This window comes from Penicillium samsonianum (assembly GCF_028829775.1).
Source record: "Penicillium samsonianum strain IBT 33392 chromosome Unknown utg000007l_segment0_segment0, whole genome shotgun sequence".
Classification (NCBI taxonomy): Eukaryota; Fungi; Ascomycota; class Eurotiomycetes; order Eurotiales; family Aspergillaceae; genus Penicillium; species Penicillium samsonianum.
In genome coordinates this window covers 5423220-5445293 of record NW_026643265.1, presented here as the reverse complement: position 1 = coordinate 5445293, position 22074 = coordinate 5423220, and the positions used below count along the sequence as shown (strand labels likewise).

Sequence of the window (22074 nt, the reverse complement as noted above, 5' to 3'; positions counted from 1 at the left end):
TCACCCCGATGGTCTTTGGGCGATGAATTAGACATCGGCCAAGCATTGTATTCAATGGCCCGCAGATTTTGCGGAGCCCAGTCAAATCCGAAGTTGCCCAAAGGCCATGTAATTCTAAAATGTAGGAACATTTTTCGGTTGAGGTCCTAAGAGGCTGGCTGCAGTAGGATTCAAGATTCGGGGATCATGGAACGTAGCTTTGGCATTTATTCAAACTACAGTGTTCGAGACCTACGACTAATCACCTATTTTCACATATTTACAGGGAAGCTTTGCGGCAAAGACAGAGAGGGAAAACAGGGTCTATATCAAGATTCCAAGAGTATATAGTCTATATAACATCCTAATATAGAGCAAACAAGATATCACATATTCATGAGTTCTCCAGACGGAAAATTTCGAAGTGCAGATGCTAGTGCTTCCCAGCTCAAATCCGAATAATCAGATGCAGTGACCGCAGTCATACCAGGTAAAGAGACTGGACCTGGATCCGAGTAGTCCGGTGGACCAATGTCCCCTGAAGCGTCATCTGCTTGATTGTCATTTGCGGCAGAAGAGGCTTTTGCTTCTGTGTGCCCTACCCAGGACAGCTTTATCGTTTTCTGAAGGAGCTGTAAGAGAGCTTGTGCACCTACTTCGGCCATGTGGCTGACCTGTGCCAGCATCTGCAAGCGACCGAGGGCGTCGCAAAAAGCGTTCGTGCACTCCTCTTATTTGAGATTCCCCATACTATCCCTGAGGGGATCCATTCTCAACAGGCCGGGGCGTCGATCTTCATCCCCCTCAAACAAAGTTTCATCGGTACAGAGGTGCACGAGAAGTACTGCGGCTTCGAATGTCGGTCGAATGATGTCTGTAAAGCGTGTTTGGGAGCCGCCCATCAGAGCGTGCAAGGAAGAAGTGCATTTTAGAACACGTAATGCGGCAACCGCGAGAGCCTTTCGCTGAGATAATAGTAAGAGTTGCTTGTATTTGGGAAGATGATGTGTCTGCCTTGGCATTTGTACTAGTGCCGGCCGGAAATTGTAACAAAGAGACTCGAATATGGCGATATGCAAGGTTTCTCTTTGCTTCGGAAGCATTGAAAGATGTTCATCCCATTGCGTGTTGGGTTGCAAACCAAAAGCAGATGGGATTGTGATGAGATATTCGTTACAAAACCTTTCATATCTCTCCTCTGCCGCGACAATATCATATTCAGAATTGCAGTTCGCATGCGAGGTTTTCCAAAAATTGGCCAAGCGGGCTTGAAGAAGATGTTCCGTGTATTCATCTAGGTCTTTGTTATCCTCAAGCTCGGGGCCTAGGTGCATGCGCGGCATGCTTTCAGTACTCAGACAGTATGGCAACATGGCAATACGATCTAGTTGCCAGGACAAAATACTGCGAGAGGAGCATGCGCCCCAAGTGGTTAGCAGGAAAGCGAAAACGGAGAGTTTGATCCTGATACCTATCCCATATGTACAGGTTACAAAATACTCTGCGTCGCATCTCCATTTCTAGTTCTCCCGCAGCTCTGTGGTGTTTCTGTCGATTCCGGTTTTTAAAGCAACCTGGATTGCGCAGCTGAGCGAATCCCGGAAGTCACTCGTTCGTCCCTCACATCGGGATTTCAGTCCCGCAAAGGCCAGATGCTGTACGCGAAGCAGACTGCCTTTAGGATTAAGGCGAGCGCATATCAATGAAACATTTTCAGCAGTATCATCACACGCTTGACGAATGTTCGCCAGGTTCGTGCCACAAATCGTGTCGCTGGTATATGATTGGGAGGGGAGAAACTCCGAGGCATAAGAGCACATTCTTAGCATAACGACTGCGAACTCTATATCAAACACGGACGATGGCCTTTTGGTGGTCCACCATAGGTGATATTGCTCAAGGAACCATGGAAGGTAGATCAGTTGATCAATCCTAATGCCGCGCATTCGACAAGTCAGACAGCCCGAGATCTGATCCAGGCAATCGAAAAATTCGAGAGAACTCACCAATTTACTTCAGCCGCAAAGTATCTCACGAGGAAATCCAAGATTGGTCGATCCGGCATCTTCTCAAGGCACTGCTGGGCCTCGGTCGCGGTGCTATTTGATAGGGCTTGGCCTTTGCCATCGAGGCTCTCTTCTTCGTATGATTCTCCCTGGCGAGGATATATATGAATACAAAACTATGCAATTTACACGCGTGGTTGTGGCATTGGAAGTCGACGTACTTTCTGCAAAAGGGCCAAGGTATTGGTGTGACTATCCTCGGAATAGCCAAATACTTCCGTCAGTAGGTTTTTCGTTGGATTTTTTATGCCTTTGTCAGGAAACAAATCATAGGATATGAGGTCTGTGGTATTGGTTCGCTGGTGGCTTCCGATTTGCTCAATCTCCCGGGGAATGTCCGGCACTGGTGGGTTGGCCAGTTGGACTGCTTCCGATGGATAATAGGCGCAGTCCTCGGGGCGCCGACGGCGAGTACAATGGTTGCACGGGTGCTGCCGATTACACTAAAGACCTTTTCAGTGGCTGTCCATTTATCATGGGGAACCGGGCTACTTTCTCTCAAGTACCTTTTGTTTTCGCGTGTAGCAAGGGATGCAGGAAGCCCTGCGCTTTCCTCGGGCGTTCTGCATTGTGAAAGTACACACAAGTCACAGGTATGCGAAATTGTCTATTTCAATCTCTTTGATACTTTTTTGGCCTTCAGGTTTAGAATGAAATACCTTTGAGTGATGACAGTGAAAAGGGACGGTCCCTGGGGTGGGGTCGGGGGATGACATTGCAAAATACGAATCCCTGCATACTATCCTTTCTTACATTGATAATAGGACCTAAGCAAATTGTTTCACAGTGCAATAGAGTACTAAAAAAAGTCAACATGTTTTATCTTAGTCTCGATAAAGGATTCCTTTTATTTCATTCTTTTCTTTTTTTGGCTAACATCCCATGGAATAAGATAATCCATGCATATAAGGTCAACATGGCAAAGCGCAATTGCCGCCTACTATGCTTTAAGTAATTACCTATGTGATGGCAAACTGTAGAACATCCTTGGTCTCGTTCTCAGTTCATCGACAGATAATGATGGGTGAGCAGGATATGAACCCTGCAGGTTTCACGCACGGAAATGTCTAGCAAGTGACTAAATCCGGTGTCACCTCAAGCCTAACATTGAAGCGCAGAATTCTACCATGCTTCTAAGTAACATTTTTATTGCACGGTTGCATAGGCGGAGTTACGCTATTTCGGCCAGATAACATTCGCTTTCGAGTACTTGCTGCTTTGGAGATGATATATGATATCATTGGGCAACTGTATAGCACTACTAGGTAGCTCACTTCGTTTCAATCAGACAGCGGTGTCCCTTTGGTGCCATCAAGAGGAAGGATTGCATTTCCATGTCCTTTACGCTCATTCCTTCTTTGTCGGATCGTTGAGCATTTGGGAATTCTCGGAAAAACATGGCTGATCCTAAGCGAAGTTCTATACGGGCCAGGTGCAATCCGATACAGACTACATGCATTCATGGTGTAAGCCGATAAGGTTCGCAAGGGTATCCAAGCTTATTTTTTGACTTACTGCGCGATCCACCGCCAAATGGAATGGAAATATCCTTCATTTCCTTGGTCGGATGCTCCCATCTCTCGGGGTTGAACCTGTATTCTGTTAGTGTTATTTCTTTGCATGGAGGAATCTCTTCTTACGTATATGGGTCGGGGAAGATTGTAGGGTCCCGGTGCAGACTATAAGACTGAGTCGACACCGTCGATCCACTCGGAAGGAAGTATCCATTGAAATTGGCCCCTTCCGAAGGTACAGCACGAGGGAGACCAAAAGGAACAGCCGTGTGAAGACGAAGGGTCTCGCTGATAACCATGTTTAGATAAGGCAAATTCCGAAGGTCATTGTCATGGATCGGCTCGGACAATGCTGCCACCTCGGCGACCAGCCTGTCTCGAATTAGTCTGTTTTCACAGACAGCATAGGTAAGGTAGGTCAAAGTAACCGCAGTGGTATCACTTCCTGCAACGATGTACCCTTGAGCCTCTTTCTTGATCTCTTCATGAGTAAGGCCGCCCTTCTCGGTGTCAAATAGCTTGGTAAATAGTGTCTTCTTCGGGTTGGAGGGATTTTCGGTGATCATTTTATTGTATCGGTCGATAGACTGGCTTGCATACACGCCCATTCGCTTCCCGGTTGCTATGGTGCGCTTGAATACTGGTAAAGGCAGATATTTGCACAAGTGGACTAGGTTGGGGAATGTGGTTCGAATCGGTTGGAGGGTTGAGACCCGTTCTAGATCTAAGGAGTATTGAGTTTTCTATCGTGGGGTGTTAGAATTCACTTTTATTTTCCCACTTTCATACTTGCCTCGCCAGCTTCTAGCATCCGGAACGATTCGCCAAAGCTAAGTTCGCCAATAATGTCGGTCGCCATGAACAGCCACCACTTAAATACGTCGGTGGCACCACGGGTCTGTGTCTCCTCTGCCATTCTCAAGATGGCCATTTTCACCCGGCCTGTAATCAAATCTTCATGCTGATGCAGGGAGGTGTCGGAGATTGGCGATGCTAGTAGACGGCGGCGGGTAGAATGGAAATGCAGATCGGTGGTCGAGAAGACGTTTTCCATGCCGTTTGGCAGGAGCGTGCGATACCAAGACGACTTGAGGAAACGTGAGTTAGTTTTGTGTATTTTTTTCACCGCATCGACGTCGCAAATATCGACTCTATTAGGGCCGGTTCGAACGATGGGACCTTTATATTGCACATGTCAGCACTCTATCCTACGGGTAACCTTGACAGGATGGAAGACTCATTCGATGGATTTTATATCCTCGGATTATTAAGGTTCTTACCATATTTCTCGTGCAGTTCATGAACATAGTATGGGACCTTCCCAGCGAACCAATAACGTATGTAAACAAGATCGGTCCATTTAGAGATCTCCGGGCCTGGAATCCGCGCGAGCGGACTAGAGAGACGGGCATAAATGAAGTGCTACACTGAAGTCAGCCTTGAGAGCGCAAATATTCTTCAATAAGCAACAATCTTACGAGACACAATACTCCAAGAAAGCACCCTAAAATCGTAAAAAGATGGCTGATAGACTCCATCGTCGTGATTTGCTGTGTATTGAACATAGGTCTGTCTCTTCTTATTGCTGGGTCAGCACTGTTTTTATATCCAAACAATGCAATCCTGGGGGATAGCCTACCTTGTTACACGCACATTGAGATCACTCTGCCGGTTCTTCGTTGCCCGAAGTCCGACAAATCTCGTAGCACAGCGGCGTTCGGGGCTTGTTCGAAGATTCACCGAGGGAAGTGATCGGCATGGGGGATGCACCACTATTGATATACCAAAATAAAAACATCGATGTTGGAAACTCGTTCTGGTGTGCGCCTAATCTAGGACGTGTGATGGCGTCCGCCAACAAGCGGAAATTCTTCAGCTCTTTAAACGATATTGGTGCCGGCACATGTCAAAATCGACGCAATCGTTTTTCAGAGCAACAATTCAGTTCAGGCTGTCGAGACTGTAACAAACATCATGCAGGTACATTCCATTTATATTGGAACCGTTCACAGAGCCTGACATATACGAAGGTGTCAGTAATATGATGATGAATTCATCTGGCCAGTTTAGCCTAAAAATAATTGTATAATTGTATATATGTATTAGGTGGTATTACCAGGTCTACCACTAGGCCCTCTGCAACCTCTGTCAATATGTTGTACCCGTTAGATTGATTCCATACTCCGACGGACTCCGACAAAATCCGTCAAAAGCCGATCTACCAGCCCTCTAACTAGGCGTTGTATGTGAGATGCAAGAAATCGAGGTAGCATTTCGAATAGGTGCCATTTCCATGACAGGGATGGTGAACCTTTTCATTTCCTAAGAGTCCGCATCCGGCGGCGGGGGTCTCGATGGCATTCAACTGGCGCGTGCTAAAGGAGCCCACATGTTTGCCATTCCCGGTTCGCCAGAAAAGACGCGCTTTTTGATTGAAATTGGTATGCCGCGCTCGCATGTATTCGCAGCGCGCGACCTTGCCGATCTGGCGCGGGCCGTCACTACCACAGCGTAATTCTTAGTACCGCGCAGAGCGACCTACTCTACGAGAATATCAAGGCACTGGCGCCCCTTGGTCATCTGATAGACATCGGTCGGCTGGGCGTCAATGACGCTAGAATCATCGACCTCGCCTGTTTGGTCGACCATGACCCAGAGCTAGGCTTGCAGCTTATGCAAGTTATAGATGATCACTACCGTGCTAGTCGCGTTAGCCCTATCCACCCTGTGACCCTGTCGGAAATCTCTCAGCTAGATCAAACGCTTCTCGAGTTCTCCAAGGGCACGCGCATCGGCAAGCTGAGATTGAGTTTCCAAAATCACGACTTACTCGTGCGGATGGACATTCGTACTTCACCTGGAGGGATGCTATGTCATCACTGGTAGGCTCAGAGGCTTGGGTTTGTCCATCAAACAGTGGATGTGCGACCGAGGTGCTCGAGAGTTAGTAGTACTATCCAGTCGCGGCACCAGTGCCCCAGAGCTCAGGCGCGTGTCGAGGTATTGGCCAAGCACGGCGCATGCCTCTTCCCACAAGCTTGTGACCTTGGTAGCTGGGAGCAGGTCGTGTGTGCCATTGAACAAGAATCCACCATTATGCCAGTGAAGGGCATTATCCACTGTACCATGTCATATCAGGATATCACATTCGACAAAATATCGCTGGGGGGGCTAATGCGATGGACTGACCACCGAAGTCCGCGGTACATGGAATTTGCACGAAACCACAGAGAGTCTGTCAACTGGACTTCTTAGTGATGACTATCTCCATCCTCTTGGTGCTCAGCTTTGTGACCCAATGCGCGTACACTGCAGCCAATAAATTCATTGCTCGCTACCGTCACCGACTGGGGCTACCCGCTACGGCACCCTAGTTTGGCTTGGTCAATGAGGTCGACCATCTCAGCAGGCTCTTGGATTCAAGATAAGTATAGTAATCTTTTGGACTCCCGTATGAGCATCGGCACTCTGACGGCAAAGGTGGCCGATGATACGGTAGCAGATGGGGGAATTGAGTAGGCTGGATCTTGAGTGATTAAAACGTGCCTCCGATCATCCATGGATGCCTAGCAAGCGCTTTATATGATGTCCAATTCGAGTCACTTTCTTCTGTTCATTTGGGATTGAAAACAAACAACTTTCCATGTTCTTTGGGCGTTGCCGGAGGATTTGACACAGACAGAACTGAGACTGGGTATGTACTTTTGGGATTGGCGACAGCTTTTTACCCCCATGGCGAGACAACTCAACTGGCCCTTCGATGACATGTGGTCACGACGTTGAAATGAACTGTACATAGGAAGAAAAGCGAAGAGAAGAAAATGGAAAAAAAAAACATGAAAATAAATACAAACATGCATGTGAAATGTATAGGGTATCCGTATATTTTCCTGATAAAAAGTCACAAGGAACGCCGAGAGCAAATCCCACAGGCCAGTTTCGTATACCGGGGCCTGTATATGCAGAGACATAAACACATGTCACGTAGACAGAAGAAAGTCATCAAATACATCAGAATCATCCAAGAAATTTGTCTGCGGGACAAAAGGCTCGAACCAAGATGGAATGTGACCAAAGAGGGATTGCCATGGTAGTGTCTTGCGTGTGGACCTTCCCTTTTGAATGAGTACAGGTCAAGTGTAACCAAAAAAAGGGGAGAATAGAGGTGTAGAATGGAGGGTAGGGTGCAAGAGCATGGCATGACAGGTGTGAATGGAGACAGAATACCCGGGCAGGCAAGGATGGCTGTCTTGGGTTGTCAACAATCAAAATTCGTTACTTGGTGTCGAACCATCCACCGTTTTCCCATTCCCCATTAGCAGTGTATGTGGCTGCTTGTCGGGCAGACGGATCGCAGAGACCGCTCAATAGAACGTTCAAACGAGCGAAATTGATCGGTTTCATAACCCAACCATCAAATCCAGTATCGACGTAGCTGTCACGGTCCTTTTCAACTAATGATGCGGAGACAGCAAAGATAGGTACTCGGTCATTGTGCATAGCTTTGTCGGAGAGAGCTTCCTTGGGTGTCTTGGATTCAAACTCGCGAATCGCCCGGGTGGCTCTCATTCCATCGAGGATCGGCATCTGAGGAAGGTTAGTGAGAGTGAAGAGGATGAAAGGAGCATTTCCAACATACTTGAATATCCATCAACACCACATCAAAGGATTTGGTGGCAGAGGCAAAAGCAATTGTGCAGGTTTCACCATTACTAGTCAATTCAACGGTGTGGCCAAGTTTGGTCAACCGCTTTTGTATGATCTTGCTGTTAATTGGATCGTCCTCGGCAACAAGAACATTGAGTGGGTCATAGTCTGTTGTTGAAGGTACGGTGGTTGGTGGGGCAGAGGATGCTGGCCCAGAAGAGGGAGCTTGTGATGTTTCTGCTATTGATGAAACTCTCGGGAAGTATGAGTTATCTTCTTTGGTATGCTCGATTTGTGGTGATCTGAGACTGGCGAAACGTTGTGACACTCGCAGAGCACCCATCGGCACTCCCGAGTCCGTAATATTCTCCAGACCTGGGGGAGGGGGAGTGACAAGTGGCTGTAACGTGGGCGGCGGGGTATGCGTGACAGAAGACAGGCTTGAATGCGGATCCTGCGTGGTCAATGATCGATTTACAGCGGACGGTGATACAAGAGGAGGATGCACATTATTGCTGCTGACGCTGGCAGGACTCGACGAAAGGTTCAGCCGTCTCTGATCCAAATCTTGGCTAGTGCTTCTCTTGAGGGGGTGTTCTTGCATGGCACTGATAAGTCGATCAGCGTGACTTCTCCCACTGCGCCCACTTTGTCCACTGCGGGAACTGGCACCACTGCGAAGGCTTTCGGAACTTCGTCGTCTGGCATCACGAGACTCATGTGCTCCGGAAACCAGTGTAAACTCCTTGTCTGAAAGCATAGGCGTCGCAGGAACGACGACGCTCGTAGGAGAAATTACATCTGCATCTCCGTCCACGGTTGTTCCCTCTGGCAATCGGAAGTGCAATATAATCTTGAAACGACTGCCCTTTCCTTCTTCTGATTTGACACCGAGCTGACCATGCATGTTATGGACGATCCTTGCTACAAGAGCAAGCCCAAGACCCAATACACGTTTTTTCGGTGTGTTCTGCGTGTTCTCTTCTCCTTCGGGGTAGTAGGTATCATCAGTCGACACTTGTTCGAGTTCATGAAAGAGCATCTCCAATTTGTCGTGCGATATGCCCACCCCTGTATCAACAACCATCATCTCCACTCCCACATGGCCTATAATGGTTTGGCTGGTAGAGCGCCACATTTCTATCGTGACCGCACCGGATTTGGTGTGTTGAATGGCATTTGAAATCACGTTCGAAAGAACTTGCCGCACACGACGCTGGTCGCCGAGAACTGAGGAGGGAATACCCGGATGTACTAAAACAGTGTATGAGATATTCTTCCGCTTAGCGTCGCCAGAGAGCATATCAGCCGCTTCTCTAAATGTTGATTCAAGGTCGAAGGTCTCATCTTTAATGAGGTCCTGGCCTTTTTCGGTATTTGTCAAGTCAAGGAGATCGTTGATCACGTAAATTAGTGACTTGGAAGCCGAATGAGATTTGGTCAAACTCTCTCTGGTTTCATCGTCCAGAGCACCCTCAAGTGCAATCTCTAAATAGTTAACGATGGCATTTAAAGGGGTCCGAACTTCGTGTGCAGAATTGGCCAGAAGTAGTCGAGTGAGTTGCGAGTTCTGCATAGCGGCCTCCTTCTGCCTCCAAACTTTGATAAATTTACCGTAAACCACTGTTCAAGCAAGGTATGTTAGCTTTCAAACAATCGAGATAAACCATTCAGGATGTTCCAAGGGGAGAGCTTACAGCATAAGACCGCCGCCGTCTCCACGTCCGTCTCTGTCCACTCTCTACTTTGCGATAGAACTGTCTCCCGCCACGCTGTAAAACTTTCGCGGGGTTCTAGATATCCCGCGGTTTGCTTTCGCTTTTCAATTTCGTAAGGGTTACCAGCCCACTTGATCTCTGTGAGCTGTCCACGGCGAAAGAATGCGATAAAGTCACTACCTCCAGTAGAGAGCGGGACATATAGTAGACCAGAGATTGCCTTCAATCCCGGAGCGTAGTGCAAATCAGGGAAATCCTTGACGATATCGTGCGAGGCAAGCACTGAATCCAAATGGCGTACGCGAAGGAACTCTAGCAATGCAAGTAACTCCTGGGAGTTATTGTTGTCACCAAGAATCTTTGTTTCATTGCGAATCGACAAAACACCATAATCTGCATCAAATAGTTGTAGCAGATCATCCGAGGATGCAATGATGTAGCCTGATGGGTTGGCCTCGGTTGGGACAGTGTTGATGAGTTTTCGGGCCTGAAGGCGAGAGGCATATGAAAGCCGCTCTATGTTTCGAGATACAGTGTCGCCGAGGAGCCGGCACATTTTGCGTATCGGAAATGACACGCGCATACCGGCTTTTCCGTAGCTATGGCAGGATATCAACCCCCATAGATCGTTGAAAGCGTTGACGCTTATTGACATTGAAGACCGGACTTTCATGTGTGCCAAATATTTCACGTGAATTGGGGACATCGCGCGAAGGTAGGCGTGAGTCATGTCCAACGGCGATTCGAGATCCTCCAAGGTCCGACACACAAGTCGAGAAGTGACTTGGTCGCGATCGTATAGGAGCCGGACCTTGTTGATTTTGTATAGTTCTCGGGCTTGCGCGGGGATATCGGATGCAGGGAAATGAAGACCTTTGTAGAGATCAATAGTAGTGTTCGGATCAACTAACTCGGCAACAACCATGCCATTCCAGCTGCTATCGAATTGATAGATCAAGACTCGGTGAAAGCCGGTAAGCTCCTTAACCAATCCCGCAGTTGTATTAAGAAGCTGATCTAAATTCTTTGTCCGCCCCAACTGCTCTTGTATCTGAGTTAGGATACTAAAAGCTTCCATCGAAGATGCCGCGCCCTTCCTGCGGCGGGCATTCCTGAGAACGCGGAGAGGCTGGCTGATGTTGATTGTGCTCGCAGCGAGTTGATCTGGTGTTGGAACAATGCCTAGGGTGTCTGTGGGGACTGCCGGAGTGTCAAGGCCCTCAACATTCAACGGGTTCACTTCGTCATCCTCACGCTCGAACTCGCAGATAATCAAATCCTTTTGCGTCTGAGAGACATGGGTGGCGCACCAGAATTTGCAGCGCTCTCCATCAGCTGTGCGGATGGACATATTGAAAACCTCCGGTCCGTCGATTGATGGGTCGTGTGCATCATCACGAACAAAGTCAACGTGATCCAGTAGTGTGTCCGCCTGGTCCTCGCTCAAAATATCACAAAAGTTTTTCAACTCGAACAGTTGCTTGGGCGAATAACCCAAGAAGTCAGCCGAGTTCTCGCTCACAATGCGAACTATAAGTTGATTTGGGGACTCTTCACGAAGGGCAATCATTAAGCCAAAACTCTGAATCGCCCCGGGTATGCGAATCGGCTCGTCCTCGCAGTATTGAAATGCTTCTCCCTCTCGTCCCGTGATGACAGCATGGCCACTATCCGTCAAAACATGTTTGAAGCGGGCAGTAACATAAGCATCCTCTTCAGCGTTCCTGCGCTGGGTATGGGATGATGGGGGCGCGGTGGACCCGCTTCCAGACTCGTTGTCACTTAGGGCAGGTTTAGCGTAAATTTCGGGGTGTTGAACAACCTCCGATACCAAAGAATGTGTCGCAAGTTCGGTTTTGTCATCTATAGCATATGTCTCATGGCGTGGAATGTCGGTGGGGATGGTAGGTTCGGCGTGCTCGGGGTCGGGGTGATGAAGGTGGTCAGAAGAAAGCTGCGAGTGCACTTGGTTCCACGTTCGTTCGTCGATGAATGGATACTGTCGCGCCCCTTCTCGGGTTGGCGATGTCGTGTCCCGGGAGTGCACTGAGCCCGAATACTGGGGCGGAACGGTGGGATCGACCGAAACAACCGACCTAATAGGGAACACACGGTCGGCGGGGTCAAAACCAGTGCTTGGTGGCTGCCGAACCTCTGCGATCGACTGCGATCGATCTCTGGTCTCTGGCTGTCCTTGTCCTGTTTCTGTTGGCTCTATCCGTTTCGCAGACACAACACTCTTCGACCTTTCGCGCGGGGACCCCAGCCTGATGTCCTTGGGATGAGGGGAGGTCATCTTCACTGCTTAGACTATCGAAATGAACGTAGCGCGCCTGAACGGCCGCTTGACAGCGGGCTACTGAGATCGAATCCGAATAGGAGAACGAAACGACCCGACAAGATGGTGTTTTAAGGTTCTACGGGGCATAGTACGTCAATTACAGTACGCCACCTCGGATTTTCCCATAGGAAAGCTTGACCGCCTGGCTCACCGCCGGCTTTATCCCCTTTGAATTACTACCTAACTACATGTAGGTAGGTTAGTTAGCTCCTACAATTGCGGAGTCAAGGACCACTTTTGTATATATCTTGACCCATTTGCTTCGGATATGCAAAAATGGACAAAGTCCAGATTCATTGTTTACTGCATGTCAGACTGCTTCTTAGGTAGCAGATATTCTTCCCTCAGTCATCCTTACCATATCGTCAATATCCTTGGCATGTGGGCCCTAATCATTATTTTATCCGTCACACCGTATGTACCTTTCCAAAGTTGCATTACATGGAACATTTTGAATGTTCATACTTCCATGATTTGACTATCCGTATCAAACCGGAGTGTTTTCTATGACAACCAAAGAAAGACTTTTGCCTGTGTTTTTTAATACTTCTGTCACGACAAAAAAAGAATGAAACTCCGATAGGGGGAATCGAACCCCCGGCTGCCGTGTGAGAGACGGCGATGTTAGCCACTACACCATATCGGATCTTGTTGAGATTCAGTGAGACTTTTGACAATATGACCCTTCACAATACGGCATGTTAATACATTGATCGTCTCTTTCCTCTCCTCTGCTCCAAAAAGCCTCGATGTTTTCTTCTCTTCGCCCCTTCACCCTGGTCGTTGCAGCTAAGCCATTTTTCCTATTGATCCGGATCATGAAGCTCCGCAGCTCCGCCACCCCCTTTTTCTAACCTCTTCTTTTGTTTGAAAGAATTGGCAGGTAACATAGCATACTTAAACTGGTTAGGTAGAGATCGATGCGCAACATTATACAGGATACTATATGGTCGGAGAAAGGAGCTTGGTACATGCAGACACCGACGACGCACTTGTTCTAGGTATGCCCGCGTCCGGGTTAGCCCTGGAACCATTGGTAGAGATATCTTTAATTAGCGGCGAAGCGTACTGCATCTAAAATTGGAACATAGGATGTTTCTGCCTCGTGAGAAACCTAAGCACGTTCAAGAAGGAAGGCATGCTCAATTTACTATCTTCCTAGAGCAAGGGATCACGCAGTCCTAGTAGCAAAAGGGGTTCGAGTTTATTTTTGAAAGATCAGCGTGGAAGCAGCACGGTTTCTTGCTCTAAAGTGCACGTCGAACCGTGATGTTCTCATTGCGTCACCCATTCACACCATATCGGATGTTAAGTGTCAGGTATTGGAAACTATGGCAATATAAGCAAATTTTGTTTGTATTAAGGAATATTTTAAACGCCCAGGTACCTGTTTGAACCACTTTTGTGATCCTGGCTGCATAACCGCCCTGTACCCGACCAGCCTAATCATGCTGCTACTACCAATTAAATATGCACTATCTCTCAATCCTGTATGTTGTTTTATTCATGGCCTGCATATTACGAGAAACAATTTATGCGATATGTAGAGTGGAGAACTTGGATGCAGATACCCAGAGACCGAGAGTCAGAGATAACACGCTGACCTCCAAGGATTATGAAACAATATCTTAGATCACTCTATCGTTTGATTTGCGGTCGGTTCATACCCATATACTGACCTTCATTAATTTAGGTCGCGCGACGCTGAGCTAGCGCTCAGCCATTTCTCACCTGAGCGGTACCTTCTCGATACTAGCCGCCCAGGGGAAAGCCTAGGTAAGTATCCTTCAGGCCGGAGCGAACGCCGCACTGAACCTCCTAGGTAGACGAGAGTAGAAAATCATTAGGCTGAATGTGCCGTTACAATGTACGTTGTACTGAACGTCACTACCGCGGATAGAAAATGATATGGCAAATTTATTGGTGGTTCATGACGCCTTCACTTTCTCCAGCACCTGCGTCGCATGAACTAGAGCCCAGAACCTATGACGCAATTGACACATCGGACTCACCTCCCATTTCTTGGGAGAACATAAAGTGCATAATTGCAGTCCCCTTAGCCTATAACAATATAAAGTGTATCGGGCGTCTCGAGATTGCAAGGTAATTGGGGCTCTAGATAGAGGCGCAGTCGAAGTTCTTCGCCACCCATAAATACGGCGGTAAGCCCAAACCCGATCACATCTAGGTTGGCATCGTGTAGGCAGTTTAATGTCCTTGTGTCGATAGGATCTGACATACTGAGACAGAGTCCCCTGAATACAGCTAGCTCCAGAGAGAAAGGTACAAGACCTCCGCACCAAGCCCCCAAGCTGACCAGTGTGGCTTTATAGAAGCTCACGTCACTCTTAATTTTTGCCCAATTTGACAAGATCTTGCCTTCGCCTCCTACCTCTTGGAATACGTAGAAAAATTCTGCTTTCATCGGTATTGTAGGTTTGCTGTTCATCGAAGGTGTGTTACTTCTACGCAATCCGGTAAATGCGAGGGAAATATCCTGGATAGAGTTCTTGAGTTTCTCATGTTCAGCATTACACTCAGCACATGCGCCATCTTGTCATTCAATATTTTCTTGGAAAAATGGCTCTAGTATTTCTTGGCATCCTTGCTTGCCTGCGAACCCTTGCACGGTTGCCCATGGATGACCACCTTCCCATTCCTCAAAGCTTTCTGGGCACCACTACACAGCCCCCTTTTGGGAAAAGCATAATTAGCCAATGCCCTGACCTCTGAAACAGTTCCATCTCATGAAAGATGAATCATTCCCAATGATCAACTTACTGACGAAACAAGTCCATGCATAACGCGCATATGGCTGCTTCTTCTCGTATTGATTTGGATCAGCACCCCTCAACCCCGGTCTCATTGCTGGTGACAAATCCTTTTGATGAAAATGTTACCAGGCCCAAAAGTGGATCGGGAAACACTTTTCTAGTAACATCGCACTCCCAGCGGTCGTCTCTATCGGTTTCATCCGCCGCAACGTCTTCAGCATGTCCAGGGCCAATTGATCGGAGCAATAGCCCGTTTTCTTCTCACTCGCCAAATAATGCAAGAAAAGATTCAGATGCAGCACTACCGTTGGTCTCTCAAGCCTTGCATCGGCCTTCGCAGTCGATTGATGAGGATCCCTTGGGTCCGCGTTCGCAATCGATCGCATCCACTGAGGCCACTGAGGCCACGGTGGTCCGCTCCAGAACTCTGTCGGATATATATTCGGATCACACTGTCAAATTTGATTATGACGACGTGTCGCTGTCGGAAGCACTGGTACCCAATCCTCGCGATGACGCCGATTTCCATGTTAACGAAAATCGATTCGCCTTCTCGCCTGGACAGTTGAACAAAATGCAAAACCCTAAGTCCCTCGCAGCCTTCTTTGCACTCGGTGGCTTGCAAGGGTTGCAAAAAGGCCTACGAACGGACCTCAATGCAGGTCTATCCGTCGACGAGGGCCGACTGGATGGCTTTGTAGATTTTCAGCAGGCGACGTCACACCTGTACGACAAGACACCCTATATCGCTAAATCGCGACTGGAAGCCAACCCGGATCCAGCAGTACCTGTAAATACCAACGATCATTTGAAATTCGAGGACCGCATCCGTACTTTTTCTGAGAACAAGCTACCGGCTCGAAAGTCAGTCGGGTTATTGAAGCTGTTTTGGATCGCCTATAATGATAAGATCATTATTTTGTTGACGATTGCCGCTATCGTTTCACTGTCTTTGGGGATATACGAATCGGTGGATGGCGGCACAGGCGTGGAGTGGGTGGAGGGGGTGGCTATCTGCGTGGCGATTCTGATTGTCACCGTCGTTACCGCTGCTAATGACTGGCAAAAAGAGAAACAGTTTGCCAAACTTAACAAGCGAGTAAGTGTTGTATGATTTCTGATTGTATTGTTTTTCTAACCTTGTGTAAGAACAATGACCGCGATGTCAAAGCTATTCGCTCAGGCAAGTCGACAATGATATCTGTTTACAATATCATGGTGGGCGACGTGCTCCACCTAGAGCCTGGTGACTCTATACCCGCTGATGGTATTTTGATCTCAGGTTATGGTATGAAATGCGACGAGTCATCAGTGACTGGCGAGTCAGATCATATAAAGAAGACGAATGGCTATGAAGTCTGGCAGCAGATTGTTGAAGGCCACGCAAATAAGAAGCTTGACCCGTTCATGATTTCCGGTAGCAAGATTCTCGAAAGCGTGGGCACCTATCTTGTTACTAGTGTTGGACCGTTTTCCACATATGGCCGACTCATACTATCGCTGCAGACTTCCAACGATCCTACACCGCTTCAAGTGAAATTGGGTCATCTTGCTAATTGGATCGGGTACTTAGGATCGGCGTAAGGATTTCACCTCCTAGATATAAAATACCTAGAAGTGTTAACAATATACTATAGTGCAGCCGCCATTCTCTTCCTCGTCTTGTTATTTCAATTTGTCGCCGATCTTCCAAATCATCCTGACCAGAGCGCTGCTGTTAAGGGCCAGCATTTTGTGGATATTTTAATTGTGGCTGTGACTGTTATTGTTGTCGCCGTCCCAGGTAAGTAGTTATTAACACACTTTAATTATTCCTTTATTGTTGATATATTAATCATTCACTAGAGGGCCTTCCTCTCGCAGTCACACTTGCTCTAGCCTTTGCTACGACTCGTATGGTCAAGCAGAATAACCTGGTTCGCGTTCTACGGGCCTGTGAGACAATGGGAAATGCCACGGTAATATGCTCGGATAAGACAGGGACCTTAACACAAAATAAAATGACCGTCGTCGCCGGCATCTGGGGTTCGAATCAAAGCTTCAGCAGGCTATCAGAGGGCGAAGCTCGACCTAGCTCGGTTAGTATCTCAGGGAGTTTCCAGCAGATTACAGCTCCTGTGCGAGATCTTATTGTTAAGAGCGTTGCCTTGAACTCTACCGCTTTTGAGGAAGGGATCAATAGCCAAAAAGACTTTATTGGGAGTAAGACTGAAGTTGCGTTGCTTCAGTTAGCCCATGATTATTTGGGTATGGACCTTACCCTAGAGCGTGCATCCGCCGAGACCGTCCAGCTCTTTCCATTCGATTCGGCGCGGAAATGCATGGGTATTGTTTACCGCCTGCCTAGTGAAGAATGCCGTCTCCTTGTTAAAGGGGCTTCCGAGCTTATGATCGCTGCGTGTTCCACGCAGATTATAGATATAACTACTTCCAAGGAGAGACTTCACACGGAATTTCTCTTAAAAGACGACCGAGATAAAATCCTTGAGACCATTGACCAATTCGCTAGAGGGTCCCTTCGAACAATTGGAATTGTGTACAAGGACTTTATGACCTGGCCTCCATTATGGGCTAAAAAGCTGGAAGATGAGCCGTGTTTAGTCGATTTTGACGAGGTCTTCCAAGACATGACCTGGGTCGGGGTCGTCGGCATTCAGGATCCCCTTCGGCCTGAGGTTCCTCCGGCGATTCGCAAATGTTATTCCGCAGGAGTTCAAGTCAAGATGGTTACTGGGGACAATCTTGCAACTGCTATTGCGATTGCGTCGTCTTGTGGTATTAAGACTGAAGATGGGTTAGTTATGGAAGGTCATGAATTCCGACACTTGCCGGATGAGGAATTAGACCGCGTGATTCCCCGCCTACAGGTGTTGGCACGCTCTTCGCCAGAAGATAAGCGTATCTTAGTAGAGCGGCTTAAGAACCTTGGTGAAACAGTCGCTGTGACGGGCGACGGCACAAATGACGGGCCTGCTTTACGAACCGCGGATATCGGTTTTTCTATGGGTATTACCGGTACTGAGGTAGCCAAAGAGGCTAGTTCAATCATCCTCCTAGACGATAACTTCCGATCTATCGTTACGGCGATCGCCTGGGGACGGACGGTAAATGACGCCGTCGCTAAGTTCCTTCAGTTCCAAATCACGGTTAATATCACGGCCGTCATTCTGACATTTGTGTCGTCCATCTATAGCGATTCGAACAATCCCGTGTTAAATGCTGTGCAGCTGCTCTGGGTGAACCTTATAATGGATACTTTTGCCGCGCTAGCACTGTAAGCAGCAGCCCTTTCCTACCGCTTGTGCCTAGGTATGCTATTTTGCTGACGCTTGATGGAACCCAGAGCCACCGACGGCCCGACGGCTGAGATCCTAGATCGAAAACCCGTACCTAAGAGTGCCCCACTCTTCACCATGAATATGTGGAAGATGATCTTTGGACAAACAGTCTACAAACTCACTGTGATCTTTATGCTCTACTTCGCTGGGGACCAACTTTTGAACCCACAACTTGAAAGCAACGACCCAGAGCTTCGGACCAAACAACTTTCCACCGTTGTTTTCAACACATTCGTCTGGATGCAAATTTTCAATGAGTTTAATTGTCGCCGCCTCGACAACAGGTTCAATGTCTTCGAGGGCATGTTTCAAAATTATTGGTTCCTGGGCATTAACGCCGTCATTATTAGTGGTCAAATAATGATAGTATTCATTGGCGGTCAGGCATTTCGCGTGACTCGTCTCAATGGGGTTTTATGGGCGGTTTGTCTCATCTGTGCTGCGGTTTGTATGCCGTGGGCTATGATTCTACGCATGATCCCCGATCACCATTTTGCCTTCGTTTTCAATGCTATCGTCGGCAGTTTTTCCATCGCGTTGCGTCCATTTGTCAAGGTCTTCCGGCTCCTTGGTAAAGGCTTCAAAGCTTGCTTCCGGCCTGTCCCCAGGTTCACCCTCTGGGTTTTCTCTCGGCAATTCTCAAACCATAGTAGTGATTCTTCTGTCCAGGGGCCAACAAATTCTGAAGCTAGGGATAAGGAAGGGCCGAGTTCGATGAAGCAGAGGCAACAGGATATTCCTGAACAGCATCAGGTGCCACCGCAGATTTCGGTACCTACAATTACAATCACGACTTCCCCCTAATTTTCTGGGGCATTGATGTGGCCCCAAAAGCGTTTTATATGTTTTATGTCGTGAGCATTGATATGTGCACTAAACGTGAATCGTCTGTTCCACTATAATCGGTAATCAAATGGCTTTTTCGTCAATGTTGAAAAGGCCTGAAGTACGCCAACTGAGTCGTTCACTTTATGTCGTTCATTGATAGCAGGTTTTATAGGTTCAGTACAAGGTGATTACCTCTTCGACAGCCTAAATTTGGCCTTGAAGCCCACGAAAGCTAGCGCGTCCGCTTCGTCCCCGTCCACCGTATTATACATCAAAAGTACTCCATTTTATAAAATAGAGCGGTCGTAAGGTTTTACCCAGGCTGTTATATTAAAGTCCACATCTGGCTATATTGATAATCGACAGTAAATATAGTATAACCCTATGGTAGTATTTAGACAGTCTCCGGGGTAGATTCTTAGAATCTAGTGATTAGTTTAGTATTGAACGGTTCTACTGGTTTCTCGGAAATTCAAAGGGTTGAAATGTTCATGGAATTGAGAAGCATTCTTTCCTGGCATTCTCGCTGGTAAAATACCTAAGCAGGAAGTGCATGGGTAATATCTAGAACCGACCTCGGGACTTTCACCTCGAGCTTTTCAGTAAGATATTTACTGATTTTCTGATTTTTTGATGCCTGGTCTCCACGTACATCCACTCTGATCCATAAAGAGCTAGTAATATAGGACAGCCTCGTCCTGGTTTTTTCGACTGCCCAGCCCCCATATTGCATCAGGATCGGCCTCTAATCGACCCAGAACATATGATAGAAAGATGAGCCAGCTAAAACAAGAGCAGGATGCCAGAGCAAAAGCCCGTAAAGCGACATCACGACCCACAAGGAGAAAGGTCCAACGTGGGGGCGTCTTCATTCTCCGAGGAAACTTGTCAGTATCCCTATTTGACTTGAGGGGAATTGATAAGAGCCATCCAAGACATATAGAGGGGCTAGAGCTTAGTATCCAATAGACAGCGACTTTAGTGTTAGTTCAAGGCGGGATCCACAAGTGCGATGCTTGATACAACCTCAGCAGTGGATCATGGTGTTCAGTCCTAATTAGATCTATAAAACCGCCTATACGGAATCACCACGATTATCTCCCACAACACCACGCCCAACCGTGGTCTTTCCGCTGCCCCCCTGGATTACACCATATCGGATGACTCGATAAAGGCTGCTTTCGATTTTGTTTTATCAATTCAAGTTAGCGTCATATGTCCTTACACCTCGCCGTGCGTCGTGGTATATAGTACCCTGTCGTCCTCCCCAACCCAGCATCTCACATTTTCTTTTTCGCCCTCCTCCTCCCTGGTCTCTGTAGGTGAAGCATTTTTGCTATTAATTCGGATCACCGAGCTCCTGAGCTCCGCCACCCCCTTTTCCCTATATGACTTATTATCACCTCTTCGCGACTTTCCCTCGCCCCTCGCTACTTTCTTAGGCTCTCACCTTATTTCTGATCAGGTGCTTTCTTTGAGGCCCTAACGCTAGCCCCCGAACTACTTTCTGTCCTAATGTAACTAAATGTCCGTTGGTCGTTCTTAATCCCGTTATCACGTGCCTTTCGCTCTCTATAGACAGTCGCCTACGCGAGAGGGTCTACGAACCGGATACGAAGTACTGTTTGATAGGGCCTTATTATAATTGAGTGATAGCGCTTACTTTATTTACGCGATAACCGAAATCCAACGTGGCTTATCTGACCAATTGAACTACCCCAGCCGCGAGCCAGCGGATGCCAAGTCCGCAAACATTACGGCACGAACGGCCAGCCCCTAACTCCGTGATATCCTCCTAGGCTCAGATTGCAAGACTACATACAGATTCACCATTACACTCTAACGAGTTAACTCCCGAAGCCCAACCTAAAACACACTAATCTTAATACCGTATCACGGTTGATTCTCTAGTTCCCAGAATAGAACTTTCTAGGGTATACTACCCACCTAGGCACTAGTTAAGTTATCGTCTTATTGTCAATCCTAGAGTGGTGTGGAAAATCAGGCAAAGTGGGGGCTTAGGGTAATTCGTGAATATATACGAAATAGAGGTTCGAGGCAACTTATATATAGTATCTATATAAATTCATATAAATTAGGGGCTTATAGAACTTATAAATATCTCTATAAATTCATATATATTAGTTGCTCGGGCTATTAGTACGGTTTTGAGTAGTCTGGCGTCGGAAGCTTTTTTTTTTAAACAATACGCACTGTTTAGTTCGAGCTGCATGATAATGGCTTTTGAACGTCGGCTCAGCGATTAAATTTTTCCCGTTAAAATATTGGATATATCTGTCTCGACTGCGAAACCTGGTCAAATCTTAAAGCCAAATTAACTTTGACTTTTTGCGTCTTTTACGTGTCACAAAACTGGTTCATCCTGAATAATGAGCTAGATATATCCTACCAACAGTGTGTTTTCTATTTGGGCGGTAGAATATGTATATGGGTAATTATTTAGCGAGTTTCTGCAGCATTCTTTAGCATCATGCAATCCACTTTTATGTTTCTGACTCGGTTCATAACCTTTGACGTTGTCCCTCCTAGACCATATGTTTTGTTCAGGATATGAAAATTATCCAACTGGCAGATATGACGGACGTAGGAAAGGACCCAAGCCAACCTCGTATCCGATGATGCGATCACTTTGACATCGATTTGTTTCTCAATGAGATTCTATTCTGTAAGGACCGCATGGTTTCCATTAGTCTAGTTACCAGATCGCTACAACGTCTACACACCTATAGTAAAATTCTCCTTCGATAAAAAGATTACTATATATTGCCTCAAAGCATGACTATATGAGGATTAATGCTGATAGCTATGATCATCGAGGTATGAAGCCGCTGCACTATGCGAAGGTTGG

At 47.3% G+C, this 22074-nt stretch overlaps 6 protein-coding genes across 6 annotated transcripts; 2 read left to right on the top strand and 4 right to left on the bottom strand.

Annotated features, from left to right (window-relative positions):
- Window positions 1-710: 710 nt before the first annotated feature.
- On the bottom strand, window positions 711-1322 carry N7471_012955 (uncharacterized protein; the record flags this gene model as incomplete). Its single annotated transcript, XM_057285674.1, has 1 exon — window positions 711-1322. One exon carries the CDS (start codon window positions 1320-1322, stop codon window positions 711-713), a length of 612 nt encoding a protein of 203 aa, XP_057131940.1.
- A 177-nt stretch (window positions 1323-1499) lies between these two features.
- Window positions 1500-2614, bottom strand: N7471_012954 (uncharacterized protein; the record flags this gene model as incomplete). Its single annotated transcript, XM_057285673.1, has 4 exons — window positions 1500-1752; window positions 1986-2134; window positions 2207-2488; window positions 2552-2614. The coding sequence occupies 4 exons, from the start codon at window positions 2612-2614 to the stop codon at window positions 1500-1502; spliced, it is 747 nt and encodes a 248-aa protein (XP_057131939.1).
- A 701-nt stretch (window positions 2615-3315) lies between these two features.
- N7471_012953 (cytochrome P450) lies at window positions 3316-5097 on the bottom strand (the record flags this gene model as incomplete). The annotated part of the gene is made up of 6 exons (XM_057285672.1): window positions 3316-3494; window positions 3561-3637; window positions 3686-4302; window positions 4341-4738; window positions 4840-4981; window positions 5038-5097. The coding sequence occupies 6 exons, from the start codon at window positions 5095-5097 to the stop codon at window positions 3316-3318; spliced, it is 1473 nt and encodes a 490-aa protein (XP_057131938.1).
- An 851-nt stretch (window positions 5098-5948) lies between these two features.
- N7471_012952 (uncharacterized protein) lies at window positions 5949-6445 on the top strand (the record flags this gene model as incomplete). The annotated part of the gene is given in 2 exon segments (XM_057285671.1): window positions 5949-6070; window positions 6082-6445. The coding sequence occupies 2 exon segments, from the start codon at window positions 5949-5951 to the stop codon at window positions 6443-6445; spliced, it is 486 nt and encodes a 161-aa protein (XP_057131937.1).
- A 713-nt stretch (window positions 6446-7158) lies between these two features.
- fphA (putative sensor histidine kinase/response regulator) lies at window positions 7159-12220 on the bottom strand (the record flags this gene model as incomplete). Its single annotated transcript, XM_057285670.1, has 3 exons — window positions 7159-8146; window positions 8199-9829; window positions 9904-12220. The coding sequence occupies 3 exons, from the start codon at window positions 12218-12220 to the stop codon at window positions 7835-7837; spliced, it is 4260 nt and encodes a 1419-aa protein (XP_057131936.1). The 3' UTR covers window positions 7159-7834.
- Window positions 12221-15076: 2856 nt separating this feature from the next.
- On the top strand, window positions 15077-19181 carry N7471_012950 (ATPase P-type K/Mg/Cd/Cu/Zn/Na/Ca/Na/H-transporter; the record flags this gene model as incomplete). Its single annotated transcript, XM_057285669.1, has 5 exons — window positions 15077-16138; window positions 16189-16619; window positions 16677-16822; window positions 16885-18313; window positions 18383-19181. 5 exons carry the CDS (start codon window positions 15077-15079, stop codon window positions 19179-19181), a joined length of 3867 nt encoding a protein of 1288 aa, XP_057131935.1.
- Window positions 19182-22074: the final 2893 nt, after the last annotated feature.